General features: G+C 34.4%; 1 protein-coding gene across 3 annotated transcripts in view; it reads left to right on the top strand.

Annotated features, from left to right (window-relative positions):
* Nucleotides 1–25,729, top strand: part of LOC132747175 (proto-oncogene tyrosine-protein kinase ROS-like) — a gene marked incomplete at its 5' end in the record, with an annotated part of 93,108 nt that overhangs the window by 21,024 nt on the left and 46,355 nt on the right. For all 3 annotated transcript variants that reach the window (XM_060736502.1, XM_060736501.1, XM_060736503.1), the window contains 1 exon segment: nt 23,450–23,575. In XM_060736502.1, coding sequence (XP_060592485.1) covers nt 23,450–23,575 — 126 coding nt within the window.

Raw genomic sequence — 25,729 nt, 5'->3', positions numbered from 1 at the left:
TTAAATAAATTCAGTATAAACTTAACATTGGCTATAATCATGATAGTTATAGTCAGTTAGTGTAACAAGAAATTTAAGCAGTCTTTAGCAATTTTCACGGAATTGCCTTATAATCTGAGGAAAATAGCAATTATTATAACAAAAATTGGTAATAATCATAGCAAACAGTTGGCTACCGTCAATTCAAGTATTGGTCATAATAAAAGTAGGGTGTTTTTATGCCCCCGGGCATATAGTGATTGAACCGTCCGTCTGTCTGTCCGTCCGTCCGTACCTAGAACGGCAAGTTGGATTTTTCTTAAGTTCTACCTGTACCAATGGCTTCTAAGTTTACACACTTACTAATCAATACAAAGAACACGATCTGGGCAAGTTTCATAACTCTGGCTTTCATATTTACCAAGTTATTGCCCTTTTCAGCACTTAGAAAATGAATAATGGTTAACCTAAAACGGCAAGTTGGAAATATCTTAAGTTCTATCTATACTAATGGCTTTATAATTTCCACACTTACTTATCAATACAAAGTACATGATATTGCCAAGTTATATAACTGTGTCATCCATATTTCCCAGTTATTTCCCTTTTTTCACTTTGAAAATAGGGCCTTGTCTGGTTAACCTATTTCGGCAAGTTGGATTTATCTTAAATTTCTCCTAATTGCTTAATTTCTTTACTGATATCTTTCATATTTAGTAGGTGGATACCTTTGATGGTCCTCTAATTTTTTTTAGAGTAAGCGGTCTCTAGGGTCAAGGTCACTGGTTTAAAAAATAAATATAAACCTTTTTGCTCATACACCAGTGCTAAAAATAGATTTTTACACATTTGCTCATACAGCCTTTATTAAGTGACAGATATATTTTATATTTGGTAGGAAGATAACTTGCATGGTATTCATCCTTTTGATTGGGGTAGGGATCAGTGGGTCAAGGTCACTTGTGCTAAAAATAGATTTTTACACTTTTGCCCATACAGCTTTTATTTATTGACAGTTGTATTTCATATTTGGTAGGAAGATAACTTGCATGGTATTCTTCCTTTGGATGGAGTAAGGGGTCAGTTGGGTCAAGGTCACAAGTGCTAAAAATAGATTTTTACACTTTTGCCCATACAGCCTTTATTTATTGACAGATGTATTTCATATTTGGTAGGAAGATAACTTACAAGGTATTCTTCTTTTGGATAGAGTTAGGGGTCAGTTTGGTCAAGGTCACCAGTGCTCAAAATTGATTTTTACACTTTTGCCCATACAGTCTTTATTTGATGACAGATGTATTTCGTATTTGGTAGGAAGATAACTTGCATGAAGTTGAATATTTTTCAACTTCACAAGTCAGAGCAATGACTTGGCAACTTATATTTTTCACAATTACAAAATGCCATGACTTTGTCAAGCTATAAAACTTGTGTTTACAATTTTTTGGTGATTTTTCTTTCCATAACTGAGTGAATGGGTAAACATTTATGAAGTATTGCTACTGACAAGAATCTGAGCCGGGGGGGCATTTGTGTTTAACAAACACGTTCTTGTTTCAAGCTGTTGTTAAAATGTTTAGGTAATAAAATAATTGCAAAATGGAAATTGGTGGATGTCCAGGATATCCCAGTTATTTGGAATTCAAACTTAGCTTAAAGAAACCGTTAGTGATATAAGAGCTGCCAAATTTTTAGAGAAGAGATTCTAGATGCAGTTACATGTAGAAATTGACTCTGAAAGCTTTGATTTTCACAAATACGGGTAAATTAAATCTGAGTGCTTTTGATTTTTCTTGCCATTAATCTCATGTCTTAGTTAATCTAATTATTAACATTTTTTTTTCATCTCAAAAATCATCAATCACATTATTATGCCCCCATTTCGAAGAAAAGGGGGTATATTGCTTTGCACTTGTCGGTCCGTCGGTCCGTTGGTCCGTCGGTCCGTCGGTCCGTAGACCAAATGGTTTCCGAGTGATAACTAAAGAACCCTTAGGCCTAGGAACTTCAAACTTGGTATGTTGATTGGTCATGACCAGTAGATGACCCCTATTGCTTTTGGGGTCAAGGGGTCAAAGGTCAAGGTCACATTGACCTTGTAAGCAAAAACGGTTTCCGATCAATAACTAAAGAACCTTAAGGCCTAGGAACTTCAAACTTGGTATGGTGATTGGTCATGACCAGCAGATGACCCCTATTGATTTTGGGGTCAAAGGGTCAAAGGTCAAGGTCACATTGACCTTGTAAGCAAAAACGGTTTCCGATCAATAACTAAAGAACCTTAAGGCCTAGGAACTTCAAACTTGGTATGGTGATTGGTCATGATCAGTAGATGATCACTATTGATTTTGGGGTCAAGGGGTCAAAGGTCAAGGTCACATTGACCTTGTAAGCAAGAACGGTTTCCAATCAATAACTAAAGAACTTTAAGGCCTAGGAACTTCAAACTTGGTATGGTGATTGGTCATGATCAGTAGATGACCCCTATTGAATTTGGGGTCAAGGGGTCAAAGGTCAAGGTCACATTGACCTTGTAAGCAAAAACGGTTTCTGATCAATAACTTAAGAACTTTAAGGCCTAGGAACTTCAAACTTGATATGGTGATTGGTCATGATCAGTAGATGACCCCTATTGATTTTGGGGTCAAGGGGTCAAAGGTCAAGGTCACATTGACCTCTTGGGTAAAAACGGTTTCTGATCATTAACAAAAGAACCCTTAGGCCTAAGAACTTCAAACTTGGTGTGGTGATTGGTCATGACCAGCAGATGACCCCTATTGATTTTGGGGTCAAGGGGTCAAAGGTCAAGGTCACATTGACCTTGTAGGTAAAAACGATTTCCGATCAATAACAAAAGAACCCTTAGGCCTAAGAACTTCAAACTTGGTATGGTGATTAGTCATGACCAGCAGATGACCCCTATTGATTTTGGGGTTAAGGGGTCAAAGGTCAAGGTCACATTGACTTTGTAGGTAAAAACGGTTTCCGATCAATAACGAAAGAACCCTTAGGCCTAGGGACTTCAAACTTGATATGGTGATTGGTCATGATCAGTAGATGACCCCTATTGATTTTGGGGTCAAAGGGTCAAAGGTCAAGGTCACATTTACCTCTTAGGTAAAAACGGTTTCCGATCAATAACTAAAGAACCCTTAGGCCTAGGAACTTCAAACTTGGTATGGTGATTGGTCATGACCAGTAGATGACCCTATTGATATTGGGGTCAAGGGGTCAAAGGGCAAGGTCACATTGACCTTGTAGGTAAAAATGCTTTCAATTCAATAACTTAAGAACCCTTTGGCCTAGGAACTTCAAACATGGTATGGTGATTGGTCATGACCAGCAGATGACCTATTGATTTTGGGGTCAAGGGGTCAAAGGTCAAGGTCACATTGACCTTTTATGTTAAAACGATTTCCGATCAATTAACTAAAAACGCTTAGGCCTAGGAACTTCAAACTTTGTATGATGATTGGTCGTGACCAGCAGATGACCCCTATTGAGTTTTGGGTCAAGGGGTCAAAGGTTAAGGTCATGACCAGTAGATACTTGATAACCCTTATTATTTGTTTGATCACTGGGTCAGAAGTCATGCATAATAACCTTTTCACATGACTAATTGGCTGCTGTTAGGGGGCATACATGTTTTACAAACATATCTTGTTTGTAAAGATATTACCAAATTTATATTTCATGTAAATAAAGGGAGGGTATTGTAAATCTATTTCTAATAAAGTCTAAGCCAAATTTTTCAATAAGAAATTAATGGATATATTTTGATGATTACATATAATGCAAATACACATTTACAGTACATATTTATGCCCCCATTTCGAAGAAAAGGGGGTATATTGCTTTGCACTTGTCGGTCCGTCGGTCCGTAGACCAAATGGTTTCCGAGTGATAACTAAAGAACCCTTAGGCCTAGGAACTTCAAACTTGGTATGGTGATTGGTCATGACCAGTAGATGACCCCTATTGATTTTGGGGTCAAGGGGTCAAAGGTCAAGGTCACATTGACCTTGAAAGCAAAAACGGTTTCCGATCAATAACTAAAGAACCTTAAGGCCTAGGAACTTCAAACTTGGTATGGTGATTGGTCATGACCAGTAGATGACCCCTATTGATTTTGGGGTCAAGGGGTCAAAGGTCAAGGTCACATTGACCTTGAAAGCAAAAACGGTTTCCGATCAATAACTAAAGAACCTTAAGGCCTAGGAACTTCAAACTTGGTATGGTGATTGGTCATGATCAGTTAATTACCCCTATTGATTTTGGGGTCAAGGGGTCAAAGGTCAAGGTCACATTGACCTTGTAAGCAAAAACGGTTTCCGATCAATAACTAAAGAACCTTAAGGCCTAGGAACTTCAAACTTGGTATGGTGATTGGTCATGATCAGTAGATGACCCCTATTGATTTTGGGGTCAAGGGTCAAAGGTCAAGGTCACATTGACCTTGAAAGCAAAAACGGTTTCCTATCAATACCTAAAGAACCTTAAGGCGTAGGAACTTCAAACTTGGTATGGTGATTGGTCATGATCAGTAGATGACCCCTATTGATTTTGGGGTCAAGGGGTCAAAGGTCAAGGTCACATTGACCTTTTAAGCAAAAACGGTTTCCGATCAATAACTAAAGAACTTTAAGGCCTAGGAACTTCAAACTTGGTATGGTGATTGGTCATGATCAGTAGATGACCCCTATTGATTTTGGGGTCAAGGGGTCAAAGGTCAAGGTCACATTGACCTTGTAGGTAAAAACGGTTTCCAATCAATAACTAAAGAACCTTAAGGCCTAGGAACTTCAAACTTGGTATGGTGATTGGTTATGACCAATCAGATGACCCCTATTGATTTTGGGGTTAAGGGGTCAAAGGTCAAGGTCACATTGACCTTGTAGGTAAAAACGGTTTCCGATCAATAATGAAAGAACCCTTAGGCCTAGGGACTTCAAACTTGAGATGGTGATTGGTCATGATCAGTAGATGACCCCTATTGATTTTGGGGGTCAAGGGTCAAAGGTCAAGGTCACATTGACCTCTTAGGTAAAAACGGTTTCCGATCAATAACTAAAGAACCTTAGGCCTAGGAACTTCAAACTTGGTATGGTGATTGGTCATGACCAGCAGATGAACCCTATTGATTTTGGGGTTAAGGGGTTAAAGGGCAAGGTCACATTGACCTTGTTAGGTAAAAATGCTTTCCGATCAATAACTTAAGAACCCTTATGCCTAGGAACTTCAAACTTGGTATGGTGATTGGTCATGACCAGCAGATGACCTATTGATTTTGGGGTCAAGGGGTCAAAGGTCAAGGTCACATTGACCTTGTAGGTAAAAACGGTTTCCGATCAATTAACTAAAAACGCTTAGGCCTAGGAACTTCAACCTTTGTGTGATGATTGGTCATGACCAGCAGATGACCCCTATTGAGTTTTAGGTGAAGGGGTCAAAGGTCAAGGTCACATTGACCTTGTAAGTAAAAACGGTTTCTGATCAATAACTCAAGAACACTTAGGCCTAGGAACTTCAAACTTGGTATGGTGATTTGTCATGACCAGCAGATTACTCCTATTGATTTTGGGATTAAGGGGTCAAAGGTCAAGGTCACAATGACCTTGTATGTTAAAACGGTTTCCGATCAATAATAAGAGAACCCTTAGACCTAGGAACTTCAACCTAGGCATGGTGATTGGTCATGACCAGCAGATGACCCCTATTGATTTTGGGGTCAAGGGGTCAAAGGTCAAGGTCACATTGACCTTGTAGGTAAAAACGGTTTCTGATCAATTTACTAAAAACGCCTAGGCCTAGGAACTTCAAACTTTGTATGATGATTGGTCGTGACCAGCAGATGACCCCTATTGAGTTTTGGGTCAAGGGGTCAAGGTCATGACCAGTAGATACTTTATAACCCTTATTAATTGTTTGATCACTGGGTCAGAAGTCATGCATAATAACCTTATCACATGACTAATTGGCTGCTGATAGGGGGCATACATGTTTTACAAACATATCTTGTTATTATAGAAATTTTCTCTGGTGAAACAGTCGGGTTCTAAGATTTGAATTTTGCCATGTTATCTGCGACATTAAATCAAATATTAATTGAAACATCAATATCTTTTAATCATTTCTCTGAAATATGGACATATGTTACTGTAGGTTATATTTTTTATGACATAATTTGATTTTTTAATGAATTATAAGATAGTTTTTAAAACAATTTTGATGAGTACAAATCATTATAATCTAATTATGTCATATACTTGAAATTTATGCTGGAGAACAATATAGTCAATTGACTTGAAATGGTTATTTATAATTTTTTGTTGTTTTTGGTGTCATCTTGGTTTTCTAGCTTCAACTGATTTCTTTATTTACTTTTTGTGATGGTCATGCTATTAAATTCTAGAAACATATTGTAATGTACCAGTATAAAAGATTTAGAGGAGCATGTCTGAAATTCCACAATATTCTGTTGAAAGAGTAAGAAAGTCAATTTCAGGGGCAGATAACTCAAAAAGCAGGATGACAATCCCTAAATTCTTTTCATCATGAAACATTTTAATCATGAAAAGTTTAAGAAAATTCTCTGCTCTATTTAAAATTTTCTTCTTTAACTTGTATCTTTTATTGTATGAAAAAGTTTTTTGTTTTGCTTTTTTTTTGTTGTTGTTGTTGTTGTTGTGGAGTTGTATCTTTAAAATATTGAAAGTTGTCTTTTCTTGATATAAGTCTTTTATTGTAAATTTCAATTTGTTGGAGAATGTATCACTCATTCTGAAATGTAACTGTGGTTTATTATCGTAAAAAACAACATACCAGCTGAATGGATTATAAGAATATAAAGACAGAACAGTTCCATTTTTAGCTCACCTGTCACAAAGTGACAGGGTGAGCTTTTGTGATCGCTTTTCGTCCGGCATCCGTCCGTCCGTCGTCCATCCGTCCGTAAACTTTTGCTTTAAATGACATCTCCTCATAAACCACTAAGCCAATTTCATCCAAACTTCACAGGAATGTTCCTTTGGTGGTCACCTTTAAAAATTGTTCAAAGAATTTAATTCCATGCAGAACTCTGGTTGCCATGGCAACCAAAAGAAAAAACTTTAAACATCTTCTTCTAAAAAACCCAAAGAGCTAGAGCTTAGATATTTGGCATGAAACATCTTCTAGTAAGTGTCTACCAAGTTTGTTCAAAGAAAAGCCCTGGGGTCAAAATTGGCCCCGCCCCAGGGGGTCATTGATTTTCCCTATATGCATATAGTAAAAACTTAAAAAATCTTCTTCTAAAAAACCCAAAGAGCTAGAGCTTAGATATTTGGCATGAAACATGTTCTAATGGATGTCTACCAAGTTTGTTCAAATAAAAGCCCTGGGGTCAAAATTGGCCCCGCCCCAGGGGGTCATTGATTTTCCCTATATGCATATAGTAAAAACTTAAAAAATTTTCTTTTAAAGAATCCAAAGAGCTAGAGCTAAGATATTTAGCATGAAACATCTTCTTATGGGTGTCTACCAAGTTTGTTCAAATAAAAGCCCTGGGGTCAAAATTGGCCCCGCCCCAGGGGGTCATTGATTTTCCCTATATGCATATAGTAAAAACTTAAAAAATCTTCTTCTAAAAAACCCAAAGAGCTAGAGCTTAGATATTTGGCATGAAACATGTTCTAATGGATGTCTACCAAGTTTGTTCAAATAAAAGCCCTGGGGTCAAAATAGGCCCCGCCCCGGGGGTCATTCCTTTTCCTTATATGTGTTATACAAAAACTTTAAAAAATCTTCTTTGAAAAAACTCAAATAGCTAGAGTTTAAATATTAAGCACGAAGCATCTTCTAGTGAGTGTCTACAAAGTTTGTTCAAATAAAAGCCCTAGGGTCAAAATTGGCCCCGCCCGGGCTGACATTGATTTTCCTTATATGTGTATAGCAAAAAATTAAAAGTCTCCTTTGAAAAAACCCTAATAGCTAGAGTTTAGATATTAAGCATGAAACATTTTCTAGTAATTGTCTACAAAGATTGTTCAAATAAAAGCCCTTGGGTCAAAACTGGCCCTGCCCCAGGTGTGTCATTGTTTTTAACTATATGTGTAAAGAAAAAAAATTGACCAGCTAGACCTTGGATGTTAAGCATGAAATATCTTCTAATGGGTGTCTACCAAGTTAGTTCAAATAAAAGCCCTGGGGTTTAAACTGGCCCCGCTTCGGGGGCCTATATACAGGTGAGCGACTTCAGGGCCATCATGGCCCTCTTGTTATATATCACTTACAGTACATCATTTATGCATTAGAATAAATTCCAGCAGACTATTAAGTGGAGACAGTTCTATACAGTAATAAATAGAACTCTCACATGCATCAAGAACCATGGCAACATTGGATAGAGATTTAGGATTTAAATAAACTTGTGGATATTACTAAATTCTTCATTATACCACTTTCTTTTTCTGTGTTTTTGAATTCGGCATAAGCTGATTCTACTTAGGGTCCTAAGGGAGCACAATTGACATGTGGCAAGCAAATTTAGTCACAGTCATCCATGAGCTGGCGTTATCTTGGCTATTATTTTGTGACATTTTTCCCTGTCTTATTTTTGTTATGGTTTGCATTTTTAATTCACAATCATTAAGTAAACCCTTTACTTTTCAAATTTCCTGAATTGATTTATCAAACTTTATTTTATTGCAGTCATTAAGTTTTAGATGTCACCACTGAAATTTGGACATTGATCGGTCAACAGAATAGAGTCTGGTCAGAATTCAGATTTGCAGACAGACCTTGGCATAGGTTTTGTAGTTTTTAAGGTTTCAGCAATGTAAGGGGCTAATGGAGATTTCAATATCAAAATAGTTAGGTCAGGCTGATAGTTATGTCAGACTGATGTAATTAAACATACCAGGTTGTTGATCCTGTGGCTGGCCTTGTTTAATAGGACACTTGCCTGTAACTAGCATCATAGAAATTAGATCATCATATCAATTTTTGTTAAAATATAATTTATCGGCAGGCACAATCCAATTGTCTGTGTGTTATAAAAATATAAATGAGGTGTAATCATTTTATAATTAAAATTAATTGGAACACAATTTGTGAAAGAAATTATGCCTATGGCGCCATTTCGAAAGTCAATTTATAATTAATTTGGTATACAATGCCTTCAAGAGAAACAAACTTTTTTAAAATTAGAGCACAGACTTTACTAAAGGCATTTATTTTTTTTTTTGGTGGGGGGGGGGGTTTAAATTAATTATCAAAGAAGAAGTGTTCCACAGTAAATGTTCAATATTCTGTTACGAGTCAATTAAATTTGTCTAAAATAATGAAAAAATTACAGTAGAGCATACCAAAAAACTATTAAGTATCAAAATTGACAGAAGTTATCATTGATACACAGAGAATCTTTACTGTTTTTCTTTACTCCACTGTCTGTTATACCAGTTACATCCCTAATTTACGTTTTATCAGAAATTAATTGATCCGTTTGATTAATGCTTCTTGTATCAAAGGTTTTGAGATGTTCCTGTTCTATCAAACAAAATAATATAATCAGATACTTTACTCAATATCTCTCTTCTATCAATTATTTTATTCGGGAGAGCTCTCTTTAGAAAGTCTAGTAAATGATCATACAGCCCTCAAAGGATAAATTGTTGTCTATTATTATTTTCTATGATAGATATGTATCAGTGGATGTCAGTTTTTATCAAATGTAATATGTTTTCAATGAAATATGTGACTTTTATGCAGGAGATGTGTTTAAGAATTATGAAACTTCGGGGAATTTGATAAATAACAACATATGTTTTGGTTCTGTGGTAATACATATCAATTGAAGTCATGTCTTTGCGTGATTTACAATGGTACTATATACAGATAAATTTTAGATCTTTGATAGATGAAATATGGGAAAAAAAGATGAAACAATTGTAAAAGACACTCCCAACTTTTTGTCTTTGTCTTAAAGAGATTAATTTATTCAAGGACATGCCCTATTTATTGAAAAGATATTCACTTAAGACTGTTTAATTAGAGAATTACAGAATAACTATATCTTTTATTTAGAGCAATAGTCTGATCACAGAATTATTTATACATCACAGCTAATCCTACCAACTAATTAAAAGAATATAGTATGCTTACTAGTGCATCATTCTGATCATTATGTGCAAACCCTGCACTATCGGTGCTTGTTAGTACTGGGATACCCCCAAATTCCAATGAGCTGTTCTAAAATGAAAGAAGGTTGAGTTCACTATCAAAATGTGGCAGGGTAAGCCAGGGTATAGACATCAGATTCACACTAACTCTAAAGACAATAATCTCGCAATATTCTATCATTGAACAAATATTGTACATGTATAATCGGCCATGTTTAAAAAAAAAAGGTTTAATTTATAGACATAAAGGGGTGATAACAATGCTTTTTTGACCTTCTTGGTATAGTGTCATTATGAGAGGCTATTTTCCTCAATTGTCAATCCTAGTTTACTGTAGTTTTACACCAATTTGTGCCAATTTGGCCCAATTTAGATTTGAGGATGCACAGGAAGTTGGAAGATGAACGGGGATATTATCCGTAATATCAGTCTAGGAGGCGCATAATGTCAAACTGAATAGATTGTTTCTGTCACATGAATAGAATATTACATGAAAACATGGAGAAAATATCAGGGCCTGTGTGAAGATAAGGTCTATAAAATCATCCTACCATAATGATTAGATAGAAATTGATAAAACTTGTAAAAAAGTACTTCATTTTATTGCTTGTAAAGATACTAAACCTCCCAACAGGAGCACTAGAAAGTGTCAGGACTGTAAAAAAAGAAAAATTAAGAGAAATAAGATCTGTATAAACTAAGGCCTTAATGATCAAGGGTGCTGAGTTTGAACCCTTGTTGAGAACAAAGGTAAAGTATATCTTTCCACAAACTGGCAATTTTATTTAAATTAAAACTTAAGAACTATCTATATGGTAAATGATTTGAATAATTGAGCATGTCTCACAAAAAAGTTTATAATCTTTTTATTTGTGAATTCTTTTTGTTTGGCCAATTAAATGACTGAAATTCAGTGACCTTGATCCGACACTGAATAGAAAACTGTCTCTATATTATAATTTTTAAAGACTTGATCTCTCCAATTTTGTGTCTAAGATTTGCCATAAAAAAGATTAAATTAAAACATTTTGGCAATGTTCAGTCTAATGACTATGACACTTGCCAAAATATTTTCTGACTGGTTCTCTAAGAATAAGAGCAATTAAACTGACAGTAAATTTTACTTTTGAAGCCAGTCTATCTCACCAATCCTTCTACAATGTACATGCTATTTTTTCACAGCAAATTAACATGATGGAAATTGGCTAGAACATGTTCACAGCTTGATGTCTAATGCTTGTCTCTGGGTCAGAAAAAGGGTCACTTTAAATAGCTGGAAAAGGGTCAGTTTCAGGGGTCAAAACATTGGCATTTAATTTCCTTTGAAAATGATTTACAAATGACATCCTGGTAATGAAAGAAAAATCAAAACATCATTTAAACTGACATCTGAGATGCTTGTAGAAAGTGGTGGTGGTCCTTACATGATATTGAACTAGACAATTTTTGACTTCAACTCCAGTTACCTCTCTGGCGTGGGTTCGATCCCCGGGAGATGCTTTGGTAGTTTAGCGCGGAGGAAGGTAGTCTAGTACTGGTGTAACTCTCCAGGAACGATGGTTAGGAAACTACCCGCCTATATGACTGAAATACTGTTGGAAAAAGGCGTAAAATGAAACAAACAAACAAACAAACAAAGCTCTACTTTTGATCAGAATTTGTTATGAGGGGTACTAGAGTTTAGTGCAAACCTAAGTAAATTAATTAAATTGATTTTGAGGTGATCATACATAAGTTGTAGTTTTTAACTACTGTATCACAGATGAGTACATTGGGACATTGAATCATATCAAAATCAAGGTCAGTTTAGGTCTTGTTCAAAATTCACTGATTTTTAGCTCACCTGTCACAAAGTGACAGGGTGAGCTTTTGTGATCGCTTTTCATCCGGCGTCCGTCCGGCGTCCGTCCGTCCGTAAACTTTTACTTTAAATTACATCTCCTCATAAACCACTAAGCCAATTTCATCCAAACTTCACAGGAATGTTCCTTTGGTGGTCACCTTTAAAAATTGTTCAAAGAATTTAATTCCATGCAGAACTCTGGTTGCCATAGCAACCGAAAGAAAAAACTTTAAATATCTTCTTTTAAAAAACCATAAGAGCTAGAGCTTAGATATTTGGCATGAAACATCTTCTAGTGAGTGTCTACCAAGTTTGTTCAAATAAAAGCCCTGGGGTCAAAATTGGCCCCGCCCCGGGGGGTCATTGATTTTCCCTAAATGCATATAGTAAAAACTTAAAAAAATTTCTTTTAAAGAACTCAAAGAGCTATGGCTAAGATATTGAGCATGAAACATGTTCTAATAGGTGTCTACCAAGTTTGTTCAAATAAAAGCCCTGGGGTCAAAATTGGCCCCGCCCCAGGGGGTCATTGATTTTCCCTTTTTTGCATATAGTAAAAAACTTAAAAAATCTTCTTTTAAAGAACCAAAGATTTAGAGCTAAGATATTTAGCATGAAACATGTTCTAATAAGTGTCTACCAAGTTTGTTCAAATAAAAGCCCTGGGGTCAAGATTGGCCCCGCCCGGGGGGGTCATTGATTTTCCCTATATGCATATAGTAAAAACTTAAAAAATCTTCTTTTAAAGAACTCAAAGAGTTATGGCTAAGATATTTAGCATCAAACATGTTCTAATTGGTGTCTACCAAGTTTGTTCAAATAAAAGCCCTGGGGTCAAAATTGGCACCACACCGGGGGTCATTGATTTTCCTTATATGTGTATAGCAAAAACTTAAAAAATCTTCTTTGAAAAACCCAAATAGCTAGAGTTAAGATATTAAGCATGAAACATCTTTTAGTGAGTGTCTACAAAGTTTGTTCAAATAAAAGACCTGGGGTCAAAATTGGCCCCGCCCAGGGGGTCATTGATTTTCTTTATATGTGTATAGCAAAAACTTAAAATCTTCTTTGAAAAAACCCAAATAGCTAGAGTTTAGATATTAAGCATGAAACATCTTCTAGTAAGTGTCTACAAAGTTTGTTCAAATAAAAGCCCTGGGGTCAAAACTGGCCTGGCCCCAGTGGTGTCATTGTTTTTAACTATATGTGTATAGTAAAAACTTGTAAATGAATTAAAACTTCATCGATGGAATTCAATTATTTTGTAAGATTGCATATTTATTTATAATGTAAAAACACAAGACTGAGGTTTGAAGAATTTGGTAATATGTTCACTGATTTGTGATAAAAGCTGTTAGTTGATTGTTTATTTGTTATCAACATACTGTTCTAGAATGGAATCCCAAAAGATTATAAATACAAATAAAATATATGTGTTTCTGATATACTTTTGTGCTCCATTATATGTAAGGAAGCAGAATATTTACTGTAGTAACAATGTTATGAAGAATTTGTTGAATGTAGAACTATTTTCTTGGCGTATGCATTGTAAAAAACTGTCATATTTTCACATTTGGGCTGCATATTTCTACATTATATAATAAAATTAACTATGCCACTTAGGTTATTATGTATATTGTCAGATGTCTCCTGGATTTTTTTCGCTCATTTGCAATTTTTCTCACATAAAACACTTCTGACGAGTCTTTCATATCAAGTATGTAGATGCATCAAAAGCTTGGCGTAATAATAACATCGGATTGATACAAACACGTAGAATGTTTCCTTAGTAGAGCCAGTAATATTTTTACGACAATATTTTCCCCGAAGATTATTATTCCTTGGTATCATTTTTTTTCACTAATTTAACATATGGTGAAGCATAGTGGCAACCTGTTTAGAACAGCGTAAGATTTGATTTTTACAATACTATAGTATTACGTAGATCAAATAATGCTAACGCATCCAGTGAAAAGCTCTCTGTAACTATTTTGGCAACAAGTTCTATAGCAAGCTGACAAACGGCTGCGAGTGTTGTTGTTTTTTTCTGTTGGTAATTATGTGAAACAGTTTAGCCTGTCGTAGGTATAATACAAGAACATAATACCTACACTGAAAATGTGTTTTGCAAGCTCACGTAAGTCTCTCTGGTGGGTATGAATCATATGCTTGCATGGATTTTCCGTACAGTTTCACTTACAATTGTTGTTGTTTTTATTGCTGTGTAATTGGTACTTGAAATCAAGACAAAAGTTGGAGAAAAAAAATTATCTTCACTTTGATATTATACAGAAAATTTGAGCATGAATTGTATAAAATGCCATGTGTTAAATGATAGGTAGAATTTATGTAGAATTATAAAAAAGGGTCACAGAGGTGATTCAAGCTTTCAGACAAAACTGTAGTCTTGTTCAGGTCAAGGGCAGTCAGCAAGAAACTGCTGATTATGTCCTTCATTAAATGTGTAGTAGCTAGTCTAGTCTGGATTGAAGCCCTTAAATGTTTTTCTTTGCTCTTAGATAACTGATATTCAGCTTTTATTATAAATAATTGAATTCTAGATAAAAATTTATCATGCCCAGTATTAATTGGGTAGCATTTTCTAATGTCCCTTCTAAAACCTCATGTTAATTATGTCTCCCCCACCTCGGGGGGAGACATATTGTTTTTGCCCTGTCCGTCCGTCAGTCCGTCCGTCCATTCTTCGTTTCCGGATGATAACTAGAGTTCCTTTTGACCTACAGCTCTCAAACTTCATAGGATGAATGGTTCTTATTGAGCAGATGATCCCTATTGTTTTTTTGGGTCAGTAGTTCAAAGGTCAAGGTCACAGTGACCGTTGGTCAATTTTCTCGTTTCCGGATGATAACTAGAGTTCCTTTTGACCTACAGCCCTCAAACTTCATAGGATGATTGGTCTTATAGAGCTGATGATCCCTATTGTTTTTGGGGTCAGTAGGTCAAAGGTCAAGGTCACACTGACCGTTGGTCAATTTCTCGTTTCCGGATGATAACTAGAGTTCTTTAGACCTACAGACCTCAAACTTCATAGGATGATTGGTCTTATTGAGCAGATGATCCCTATTGTTTTTGGGGGGTCAGTAGTTCAAAGGTCAAGGTCACAGTGACCGTTGGTTCAATTTCTCGTTTCCGGATGATAACTAGAGTTCCTTTTGACCTACAGCCCTCAAACTTCATAGGATGATTGGTCTTATAGAGCAGATGATCCCTATTGTTTTTGGGGTCAGTAGGTCAAAGGTCAAGGTCACAGTGACCGTTGGTCAATTTCTCATTTCCGGATGATAACTAGAGTTCCTTTTGACCTACAACCCTCAAACTTCATAGGATGATTGGTCTTATTAATCAAATGATCCCTATTGTTTTAATGGTCAGTAGGTCAAAGGTCAAGGTCACAGCGACCGTTGGTTAATTTCTCCTTTCCGGATGATAACTAGAGTTCCTTTAGACCTACAACCCTCAAACTTCATAGGATGATTGGTCTTATTGAGCAGAATGATCCCTCTTGTTTATGGGGTCAGTAGGTCAAAGGTTAAGGTCACAGTGACCATTGGTCATTTTCTCATTTCCGGATGATAACTAGAGTTCTTATCAGTGAGGACAGTTAACTATTATTGATATATCAGTGATATATCAGTTGTCTGGTTTTATATACTCTGTTCTTTTATCTCCATTTCCATTCCTGTTTCCATTCACAGTTATTCTCAGCAGTGGGGGAGACATGCGCTTTTTTACAAAAGCATCCTCTAGTTTAAAACAGCATGCATCATATTAAGAAGTTTGGACCTTATGCTAGCTAAATGTGTTATAAGGGCTGGTCCATCTTTACAATCTAGACAAAACCAATTTCATCATTTTTTTTAGAGAAAATTGCAAAATATGTATTGACTTAGAATAGGGAACAGAGTAGGCCATGATCTATGACATCTGATCTTGGTCAGCACTGGTTGCATGGGAAAAATCATTTGCCGCCAGGAGGCTTAGCGTTAATGGTGAGGCAAGCACATTCCATGTTTTTCTTTGACAAAATGGATTTATCCTAAATGCAGCTTTGGAGAAGTTGATATTTTCTGGTGGAAAAATTGTAAGTTCAGGTACACAATCAAAAAATACAAAGTCTTGTGTAAGCTTGCTGTCTGCTGTTTTAAAACTTACTTATGGCACAAAACCCAACACAAATAACAAATAAATGTTATTTAATTGTTTAAGCCTACAATGCATGGTGACTCAAATTTACCTCCAGCATTGAAGAGCTGGAAGATTGCCATGTGACATGAAACAATGTCAGTATCTTTCGAAACTGGCAAAAACAACCATGAAATAAATAAGTGATGATGAATTGACTCCTACCTTTTTTTGTGCCAAGGTGCTAACAGAAATAATAATTAGCACTGTTTTGGCAATTATCAAGTGTTACGTAATTTGACTCATTTTGTTTAAAGTTGTAATAGAAGTGGTAATTAGTGTTGGTGTATAGATTAACAGGTGTTACAAATTTGATTTGAGTTTTCTATAATTGGTTCACTATGTTGATAAGTGTTCGCTTCTTGCGTAAATCTTCTATTTATTTGTTGCGCGTTCTCAAACTTTCTAAAGCTGTGAACTAATTTTTTAAAGCATTACTTCAATTTGTATAGCTATAATATAGTTTTCCTTTTTCTTTATGATAAGTTTTGACAGAATATCATATTAGCAGTTTTAAAGATATTGCCAATGTTAATACAAGTGTAACATCGATGATTTCTTACAACTTATTTGAAGACTTATAATCAGACAAGCATGTGAAAAAACTAGCTTCTCTTCAGATTTCACTGCCTAACTAATTGACTATTTGATTATCAATATTGCATTAGAAATGATTTCTTCATTTTGTATGTCTGACTGATAAACTGAAGACACTCAGAGATTTACATAATTGAATTCCTTTTCTGTAGTATTCATAATCATTTTGACAGATGTCAAGAATGCAAGAAACACTTACAAGATGTTTTGAACAGTACAAATATAAAGACTTGACACAGAAATTTGTTTGAAATTGTTAATTAACCCATTACTTCATATAGTCGTCTTTTCACCGCTCCATTTATGAGGCCTCAAATGGTGAAAAAATGCTGTATTTAGACCCAAAACTCTTGTTATCGTTTGAGAAATGTTGTTAAATAAGTGATCACTTTTTTGGTTCCACCCCCTATTAAAAAAAGAAACACCAGAAAATCTTGGACATGTGAGAGGCATTAAATGGCCTCAGGTCGATCTTAAGGTTTGTAACATGTAACCAACCAAAATGTTCATGCAGTAATTGGTTAAATATCATAGCATAAGTGCGTTTTCATAAAAATGATTAAAAAATGGTGTAGAAGAATTTGTTTTTGTTCAATTTTTAAGAAAAAGAATATATTTATTTTTCACTTTTGTTTGTCATTTTAGACATATACATACAATTGCTGTGCTAACAAAGTTTGTCTGGATTGAGTACCAGTATACTAGCCTGTTTTTCCACAAGTAGTTGCCAACATCATCTCATTGTGAATTCACATAGATTTATGAGATTTAGACATATTATATTATTGTTTTATTATCCTAAATATTTTAACTGCAACCTATTATTATGTAAGATAAAACTGTTACCTTCTTAATCATATTAGTCTGTTCACTAAAAAGATATAGTAAATGAGGTTGTCAAAACAAAGGGAAATAAATCTCTATCATAATCCCTAAAATTGATAATGGACAGTCTCCAAAATCAAATTAAAGGAATTCCAGAATGTTTCCTATAATTATGATTTTTCTCTCTGCTTTAATTGTGTCTCAACACATGAATACCTAGCACAGATGATAATGACTTGCCAATAATAAGACTTGCCTCCATAATTGCCCTTGATAATGATAATAACTGATAATGACTTTCCCTTGATAATAACTTGACCTTGATAATAAATTGTCCTTGATAATAACATGCCAATGATAATAACTTACCCTTGATAAAAGCTTTCCTTTATAATAATTTGCCTTTGATAATAACTTGCCCATCAAGATAGCTTGCCCATGATAATAACTTACCCTTGATAATGACTTACTTTTGATAATAACTTGCCATTGATAATAGATAATGACTTGTCATTGATAATAACTTGCCCTTGATAATAACTTGCACATGATAATAGCTTGCCTTTGATAATAATTTGCTTGTAATAATAAGTTGCCTGTGATGATCACTTGCATGTGATAATAACTTACCATGATAATAACTTGCCCTTGATTATAACTTGCCCTTGATAATAGCTTGTCTTTGAAAATACCTAACCCTTGCCATGGTAATAAATTGCCCATGATATATATTGCCCATGGTAATAACTTGCGCTTGATAATAACTTGTCCTTGATGATGATTTGTCCTAGATAATAACTTGCCCATAATAGTAACTTGTCCTTGATAAAACTTGCCCATAATAATAACTTGCCCTTGATAAAAGCTTGCCCTTGATAATAAACTTGCCATGACAATAACTAAATTGTCTTTATAGTAGCATGTCCTTGATAATGACATGCCCTTGATAATAACTTATCCTTGATAATAACTTGGCCATGATGATAACTTGCTCTAGTTGTTCAGCCCTACCAGTTTGCATTGATCCAGTTGCTGCCAGCAGGCTACCAGAGTTCTAGAATCTTCTCTGACATGACTCATTTTGTTGTTAGCTCGACTATTCGATAAGAAAAAGTAGAGCAATTGCAGTCACCCTAGCGTCGGCGTCGGCGTAACCACTTATGTTAAAGTTTTTGTAATACCTCAAATATTTTCAAAGTCCATTGACATATGGCTTTGAAACTGTGCACACTTGTTCACCATCATGACCCCAACCTGTAGACAGGAGGAGGTAACTCTATCAAGCATTTTGAAAGAATTATGCCCCTTTTTCGACTTAGAATTTACGTTAAAGTTTTTGTAATACCTCAAATATTTTCAAAGTCCATTGACATATGGCTTTGAAACTGTGCACACTTGTTCACCATCATGACCCCAACCTGTAGACAGGAGGAGGTAACTGTATCAAGCATTTTGACAGAATTATGCCCCTTTTTCGACTTAGAATTTACGTTAAAGTTTTTTTAATACCTCAAATATTTTCAAAGTCCATTCACATAATTGTGGCTTTGAAACTTTGCACACTTGTTCACCATCATGACCCCAACCTGTAGACAGGAGGAGGTAACTGTATCAAGCATTTTGACAGAATTATGCCCCTTTTTCGACTTAGAATTTACGTTAAAGTTTTTTTAATACCTCAAATATTTTCAAATTTCAGTGACATATGGCTTTGAAACATGTTAAAATTTTATTCTCTTCTTTGAGAGCATAATAGGACTCTCTCCAAGGCCTATAACTGTAATATGGATTTAAAGAAAAATTTTGCCTTTTTCTTTACTTAGAAATTTTACCTATTAATCAAGGCTTTTTTTTTACTATCAAGCACTAAGAATAGTCGAGCGTTGCTGTCCTACCTACAGCTCTTGTTTTTGAATTAGAAATTTTTGTCCAAAATGATAAGATTTTCACTATCTTAAAGTGATTGTCATCTCCTCACTGAAAGTTTTAATCTTAGATATTTATCAAGGCCTAGATATTTCAGGGAAAGTGATGCCACTATGATTAGACAAAAAAATGAGGGGCTTTAATAGAACTAAAAGAACAAGTATTTACTGTGAATTATTATGTCAAAGGAAGAAAGTTTCAGAAATTAAATTTGAAATGATTTAGATGCATGAAAAACAAAATACTTGACCTTGTTCAAAAATGTGAATGAAAATATAACAGTGCCTCTACAGTTATTAAGTCAGCACAGTTTAGACCTAATCATGCCTGTAGTTGACAGGGCGTTACATTAACACCTTCGGTTGGAAAATAGTTCAGATGTAAACACCAGTTCAATAACTTTCTGGTCGTTTTCTGGATTTTCGCATGACAGAAAAACAACTATTTATGAAAATGATGGAAAATTATTTATGACCTGCTGTTCAAGTAATTGCATGAAAAGGCATAGGGGCCTTTTAAGAATTTTGCTGTGTTACTGAAAGATTTCTTTGAATAAACATATCAAGAGACAAGCCTATTAGCTCAGTATCTGGAGTATTAAAGTCTGCTGACTTAATAGGAATACCTGACAACTACATCAGTCCTTAGTTGTTAAAATTTGATCAGTTCTCTCACATGACATTTTCATCAGTTTTCACAGTCTGTACAGACAAGTTGAAATTTTCAAGAATTACCTATATAAATATCATTCAGATAAGTTAAGAAATGCATCAGAGTTAGTCAAAATCAGTTTTATACTTGGGGAGAAGATGTTTAATTATTGTATATTTAATTATTTACTGGATATGTATCTCTTCCAATTTTCTGTAATGTTTGAAAAGATTTTCTTTTCTTTAATCTTGTCTGCTGCTTGACGCCTATCTAAAAGGTTCATCAAGTACATTCTGCAGAAGTTATATTAGAGTAAAGAAAGCATATTGCTGTCTTTGTAAAGTTACTCCATTTCTTCACAGGGGAGCTCTGCTTTGTGACTCACTTGACTCAGTTTTTCCCACAGAATCAAGTGTTCCAATCACAGATTTTGTCTCGGGTTTTGTTGTTTGTGGTAGCTGTAATGTTTATAAGCCAACAAGCTGTGCAGTAGGGGTATTTTGAGAGATCTAGTTTTTGTAAGCTCACAGGTCTTCTTATAAAGCTATTTTGTGAGCTCTGGATTTTATTTAGCTCAGTTTGTAAGGGCTAAAATCTACTTGTATGACATGATGCAAGCAGATTTAACAAGGTTATATGATTAATTAATCCTATTTAGGCTTTTAAATCTAATTTAAAAGAAATCATTTTAGTCAATAAAAAACCGTTTTACTAAAACTTTTTGTCATGGAAAGAAGTTATATGATGAATATATCTTTAAGGTAATCTTCTTTTCTATTAAGTGTCTTTTCTTTTTCCTTTAGTTCATGTGCTAAAAGTATTTTTTATTTGTTCAAATTTGATTTTTATCTAATTCACTAAAAAAAAAATCCATTGAAAACTCATTTCCTTTTGATAAGATTTTTGTGACATTTCTACTTTTTATCATTATAAATTAGACAGACAGGTCACCCAGGAGTTTAGAGGATTCAGCTGAATGAATATTTATCTGTATTTAATTTAATTGCAAATTTTCCACCATTTACGTAAAGTGCAAAAACATCTGGTTTGATGTGCCTGTGGTACTTTTTTCTCTCACCATTTCTGTAAAATTATCACATAAAGTACATGTAACTGTCCCAGAAAACAGCTCAGTCTCAGGTCCCTTGGTGCCATTTATCAGTTCAAAATTGAGATAGGTTTTTTTTTTAGATAGGTTTTTGATTGAATTTGTGTGGTCAACAAATTACTATGTCTTGCAATATTTAGATTTTTCTCTGCCTTTTGCTCTAAGTCTAAATGAAATATGTGAAAACAATTACTTTTGCATAGTATCCAGTAACTGTGAGAATGGTAATTTATACCTAATACTTTTTTATAGAAGGAGAGAAAAAAATGTCATAACATATCCAAAAAAAAATCATTATCTGAATTTAAAACTAAGCTAGAAAGACAGTAAATAATAATCATGATAAATCTTATCAATGTAACAACTTTAAAAAAAAAATATTGTAAATTGTTAGAAATTAAGTTTTCATGTTTATTTATATAATATATTTTAATTCAAAATTATTTTAAATGATGCAAAAAAGATAAGTTTACACATCGTTAAAGAGAAAGATTTCATTCTTTTAAGGAAAGCAATAATTTTAAACAATAAATGCTTTAAAAAAAAAAGAACACCTCTTGTACCCATTGATGTTATTGATGTATACATGTAGTATAGAAAATAAGGAAGGCATTGTTGGTATTTTTATCTGTAGTTGATACATTGGAACAAACAGACTTATTTTAGTATCTGGAGAACGCAGAGTGGCACCAGTGTCAGACACAGGCGTCATGTGGCATTTATGCCACGTCTTTTGACTTTTGGTTTAGACATTGCTTTGTTTGTTGCCTCCGTGATCTTAATTACATAAGAAAACATCAATTAAGATCATACTGTGAACATTAAGGGTGGGAAAAACACATGTTGGTGTATGGAATTGTTTGTTTTTCTGGCAAAACCTGCTCTTTCCAAATGTTGTTATTGTTGTTTTGTAGGCTTTTAAAAAGGACAGGGAGGGGTAGGTGTGTCGTGATGTGTCAAGGTGACATCTGTTATTATTAGGAAATATAGATCATTTTATTCTATACAAACTGTAAGGGCTTAAATTGAGGAGAAATAAAAAGAATAAGTTTTGATTGTTCTTTTTTTTCTGTTTTTGTTTTTTTGTTTTTTGACAAAATAAAGGATAGCCTTAAAAACAAAGGTTACAAGCAGAAAGTTGCAGAAATTGCACTTCATTTTTTTTTGTTGTTGCTGTAATCTTAACATTTACCATTGTAAACATGACAATAAACAACTGTAGCTAAGTTGAAAGTTATGGATCTTAAAATAACTAAAGAAATGGTTGCATTGATGAATAGAATTATGTGAACAAAGTGATGGGTTTAGAAAAACAACAATGTCAGAGTTAGCCTTTATATGTAACTTTTTTATGGTGTAAGAATTAAAAGATTCTACTAGATTTTTGTTTTTATTTCCCCTCCATGCAAGGAAAGGAGGGTCCTGATGTGCAATTATCTATTTCCTTAAAATAAGACTGTTTTATTGGCAGCCAATGGTTGTTTCTGGTTTAAAGTTAAAGACTGTTTTATTGGCAGCCAATGGTTGTTTCTGGTTTAAAATTTTAGAGTGTTTAATTGGCAGTTAATGGTTGTCTCTGGTTTAAAACTATAGACTGTTTTATTGGCCGTCATAATGGTTGTCTCTGGTTTAAAATTATAGACCGTTATATTGGCAACCAATGGTTGTCTCTGGTTTAAAATTATAGACTGTTGTATTGGCAGCCATAATGGTTGTCTCTGGTTTAAAATTAGCGATTTTATTGGCAGGCAATGGTTTTCTCTTGTTTAAAATTATAGATTGTTTTATTGGCAGTCAATGGTTGTTTCTGGTTTAAAATTAAAGAAATCTGAGGCAACTGAATAAACATATTTGTGCCAGTGTTTTAAAATCTTGTGTGTAATTTTAACCAGTCTTTAAGGACCAGAAGTTTAAAGACCAGAGGTTAAGATCGAAGTCCTCCCACTTAGATAATTATAAAATAAGCAAATGTGCCCTAGCAATAAATATACTTTTTATCAATGGCATATTTAATTTCTTTGAGTACTATATTTTGTATTGGTACTTTTCCTGTATTAATATTTCCTATTTTTAAACAATAGCAAAAGAACTTTGCTGTTTTCTGAGTTATTTAATTAACTTTGAAAGAAAATATAAAATGTTTTCTCATTATCTTTTCAGTGAAAGAGAAGCAGACGCCATATCTAATCCTGGGAGCTGAAAACTGTGTTGTCAAGCAGAATCTGGAAGTTCTTGCACAAGATGCTAAAACTGTCCTCAAACGACCCAAGTCAATCCTAACAATGGGTATGTATGATAGAAATATATGTATAAATGAAATCTCTAACTTGCCGTATATAATCAAAAAGCTAATTTAATCTTGCCGTAGCTTTCGGCCGAAAGCCGAATATATATATATATTGCCATTGAAAATAATCACAATATTTGATAACCATATTTTATGAATATGACTTTAGATAATTGAGCTGAAATTGTAGCTAGACCATTTCAAGGTGTGTGCCTATATGTACGATAGTTATACACATGTATATGTATATATTGTCATCGTAAATGATCACCATAATTATATAACCTTATTTTATGAATATGACATTAGATAATTGAGCTGATATGTTAGCTAGACCATTTCATAGTGTGTGCCCACTCTATTGTCCACCTCGGCATCTCATGAAAATTCAAATGAGCTGCCTCACAACAAAATCACCATAGTGCGTTTGCGACCAGCATAGATCCAGACCAGAGTGCACATCCGCGCAGTCTGATCAGGATCCATGCTGTTCGCTATCAGTTTATCTACTTGAAATAGAGTTGTTAAGCGAACAGCATGGATCCTGATCAGACTGCGTGGATGCGCAGGCTGGTCTGGATCCATGCTGGTTGCAAACGCACTATGTTGTTTTTGTTGTGAAGTGGCTCAAATGTACTAAAATACAGTATTTTTCTCCTTATATAAGTTTTATATTTAATTTTTTTCGGGTTAATTTCCAATGAGTTCAGAAGCAATGCTAGATAGATGGAGGCGGAGATAGTAGCTGTTGACTGGGCATGCATACTGAAACCTAGGGATAATTATGATGATAATTATGTTATTTGATTATCAAGTTCAATATGACCATTCTGTTATCAGTAGCAATTCCTGGGACTTTTAAGGCAGAGATAGATTTAGGCAGAGGTACTGGCTGCTGCCTGGATATGCACACTAAAACCTGTGAATAATTATGATTATAATTATGTGATTTGATTAACATGACCATTCTGTTATCGGGCTTTTAATACACAAAATTTATCTTAAAAGTTTATCTTACAGTAAGAACTAATGAGCATCTTGTATCCAAAAAAAAAGATAATTTTTAGATCTATTATTCAAGGAATTGGGAGAGCTATTGTACTCATCCCAAATCTGTTTCTGCGCTGATGTCAGCGTTTCTGTCGTTGTGTTTTTGCACGTAAGTTGGTAGCTTCAAAAGTACTAACTGAAGGAAAAGGGTTGAAACTTTACACACTTGTTCTCTGTGAGTATCTAACATGATGGGCACAGATCCCAAAATTCTGAGTTACTTTTTACAGAGATACTTTCCATTTCTTACAGTCAATCACTGACTCAGAATAGTTGAGCGTGCTGTCTGAAGAACAGCTCTTGTATTTAACTTTTATTAAGAAAGGTCACATTGAACAATTGGTAGTACATTGTTCCATAGGTTTTATTGTTAACTAAATATTTATAGTTAAGATAAAATTTAATTTGTCATGTTTATATTGCTCTTACAGGTTGTAGATGCTGGCAATATTGTTTTCTATGTTGTCAAATTAACAGGATATAAGTAGGCAATTAAGATGGTCGGGACATTACTGATAGCAATTTTAAATTGAAATATTAGATATATAATTACATAGATGAGTCCACATTATAAGGCTGCAGGAGGACCAGTCCATTCATTCAGGTTTTTAGTAAGTTTTAGTTTGAACGTATTTATTTTAGCTAGAACTTAATTTAAGAACTCTTGTGTTGACCTAGTTTATTGGACATTAGACATGCCCGTGTCATTTAAGGTAACATGTTTGTTATCCTAGTAGACCTTAAATCCAAAGCAGGCATCTTAACACAGAACCTTCCCATGTAATTGAATTTAATCAACTTAAGGATTAGCAAAAGTAAATATTTAGCAATACCTTGCAATTGATCATTTTATTAAAATTATTTATTCACACTGACACTATGATTTGCCTATATTACCAGTCAAGATTTAGGCCTAGATTTGAGTATTCCTATCCATGCAGTCTGCCTAGACCCTATGCCATTATATAATATGCTGTTTGAGGTTCAGTGTTGAAAACCCTTAAAAAATATTGGACAGTTGTAAGTTCAATGCAGGTGAAGATTCATTACATTTAGATTTGTGGAGAAAAGGTTTCAGATTTAATGATCTTGTATCCATAGAG

This window comes from Ruditapes philippinarum, unplaced genomic scaffold (genome assembly GCF_026571515.1).
Source record: "Ruditapes philippinarum isolate M1 unplaced genomic scaffold, ASM2657151v2 ctg1828_1_1_1_1, whole genome shotgun sequence".
NCBI classification, from domain to species: domain Eukaryota; kingdom Metazoa; phylum Mollusca; class Bivalvia; order Venerida; family Veneridae; genus Ruditapes; species Ruditapes philippinarum.
The sequence above is the reverse complement of the archived record's forward strand: the minus strand, read 5'-3'. Positions and strand labels throughout refer to the sequence as shown.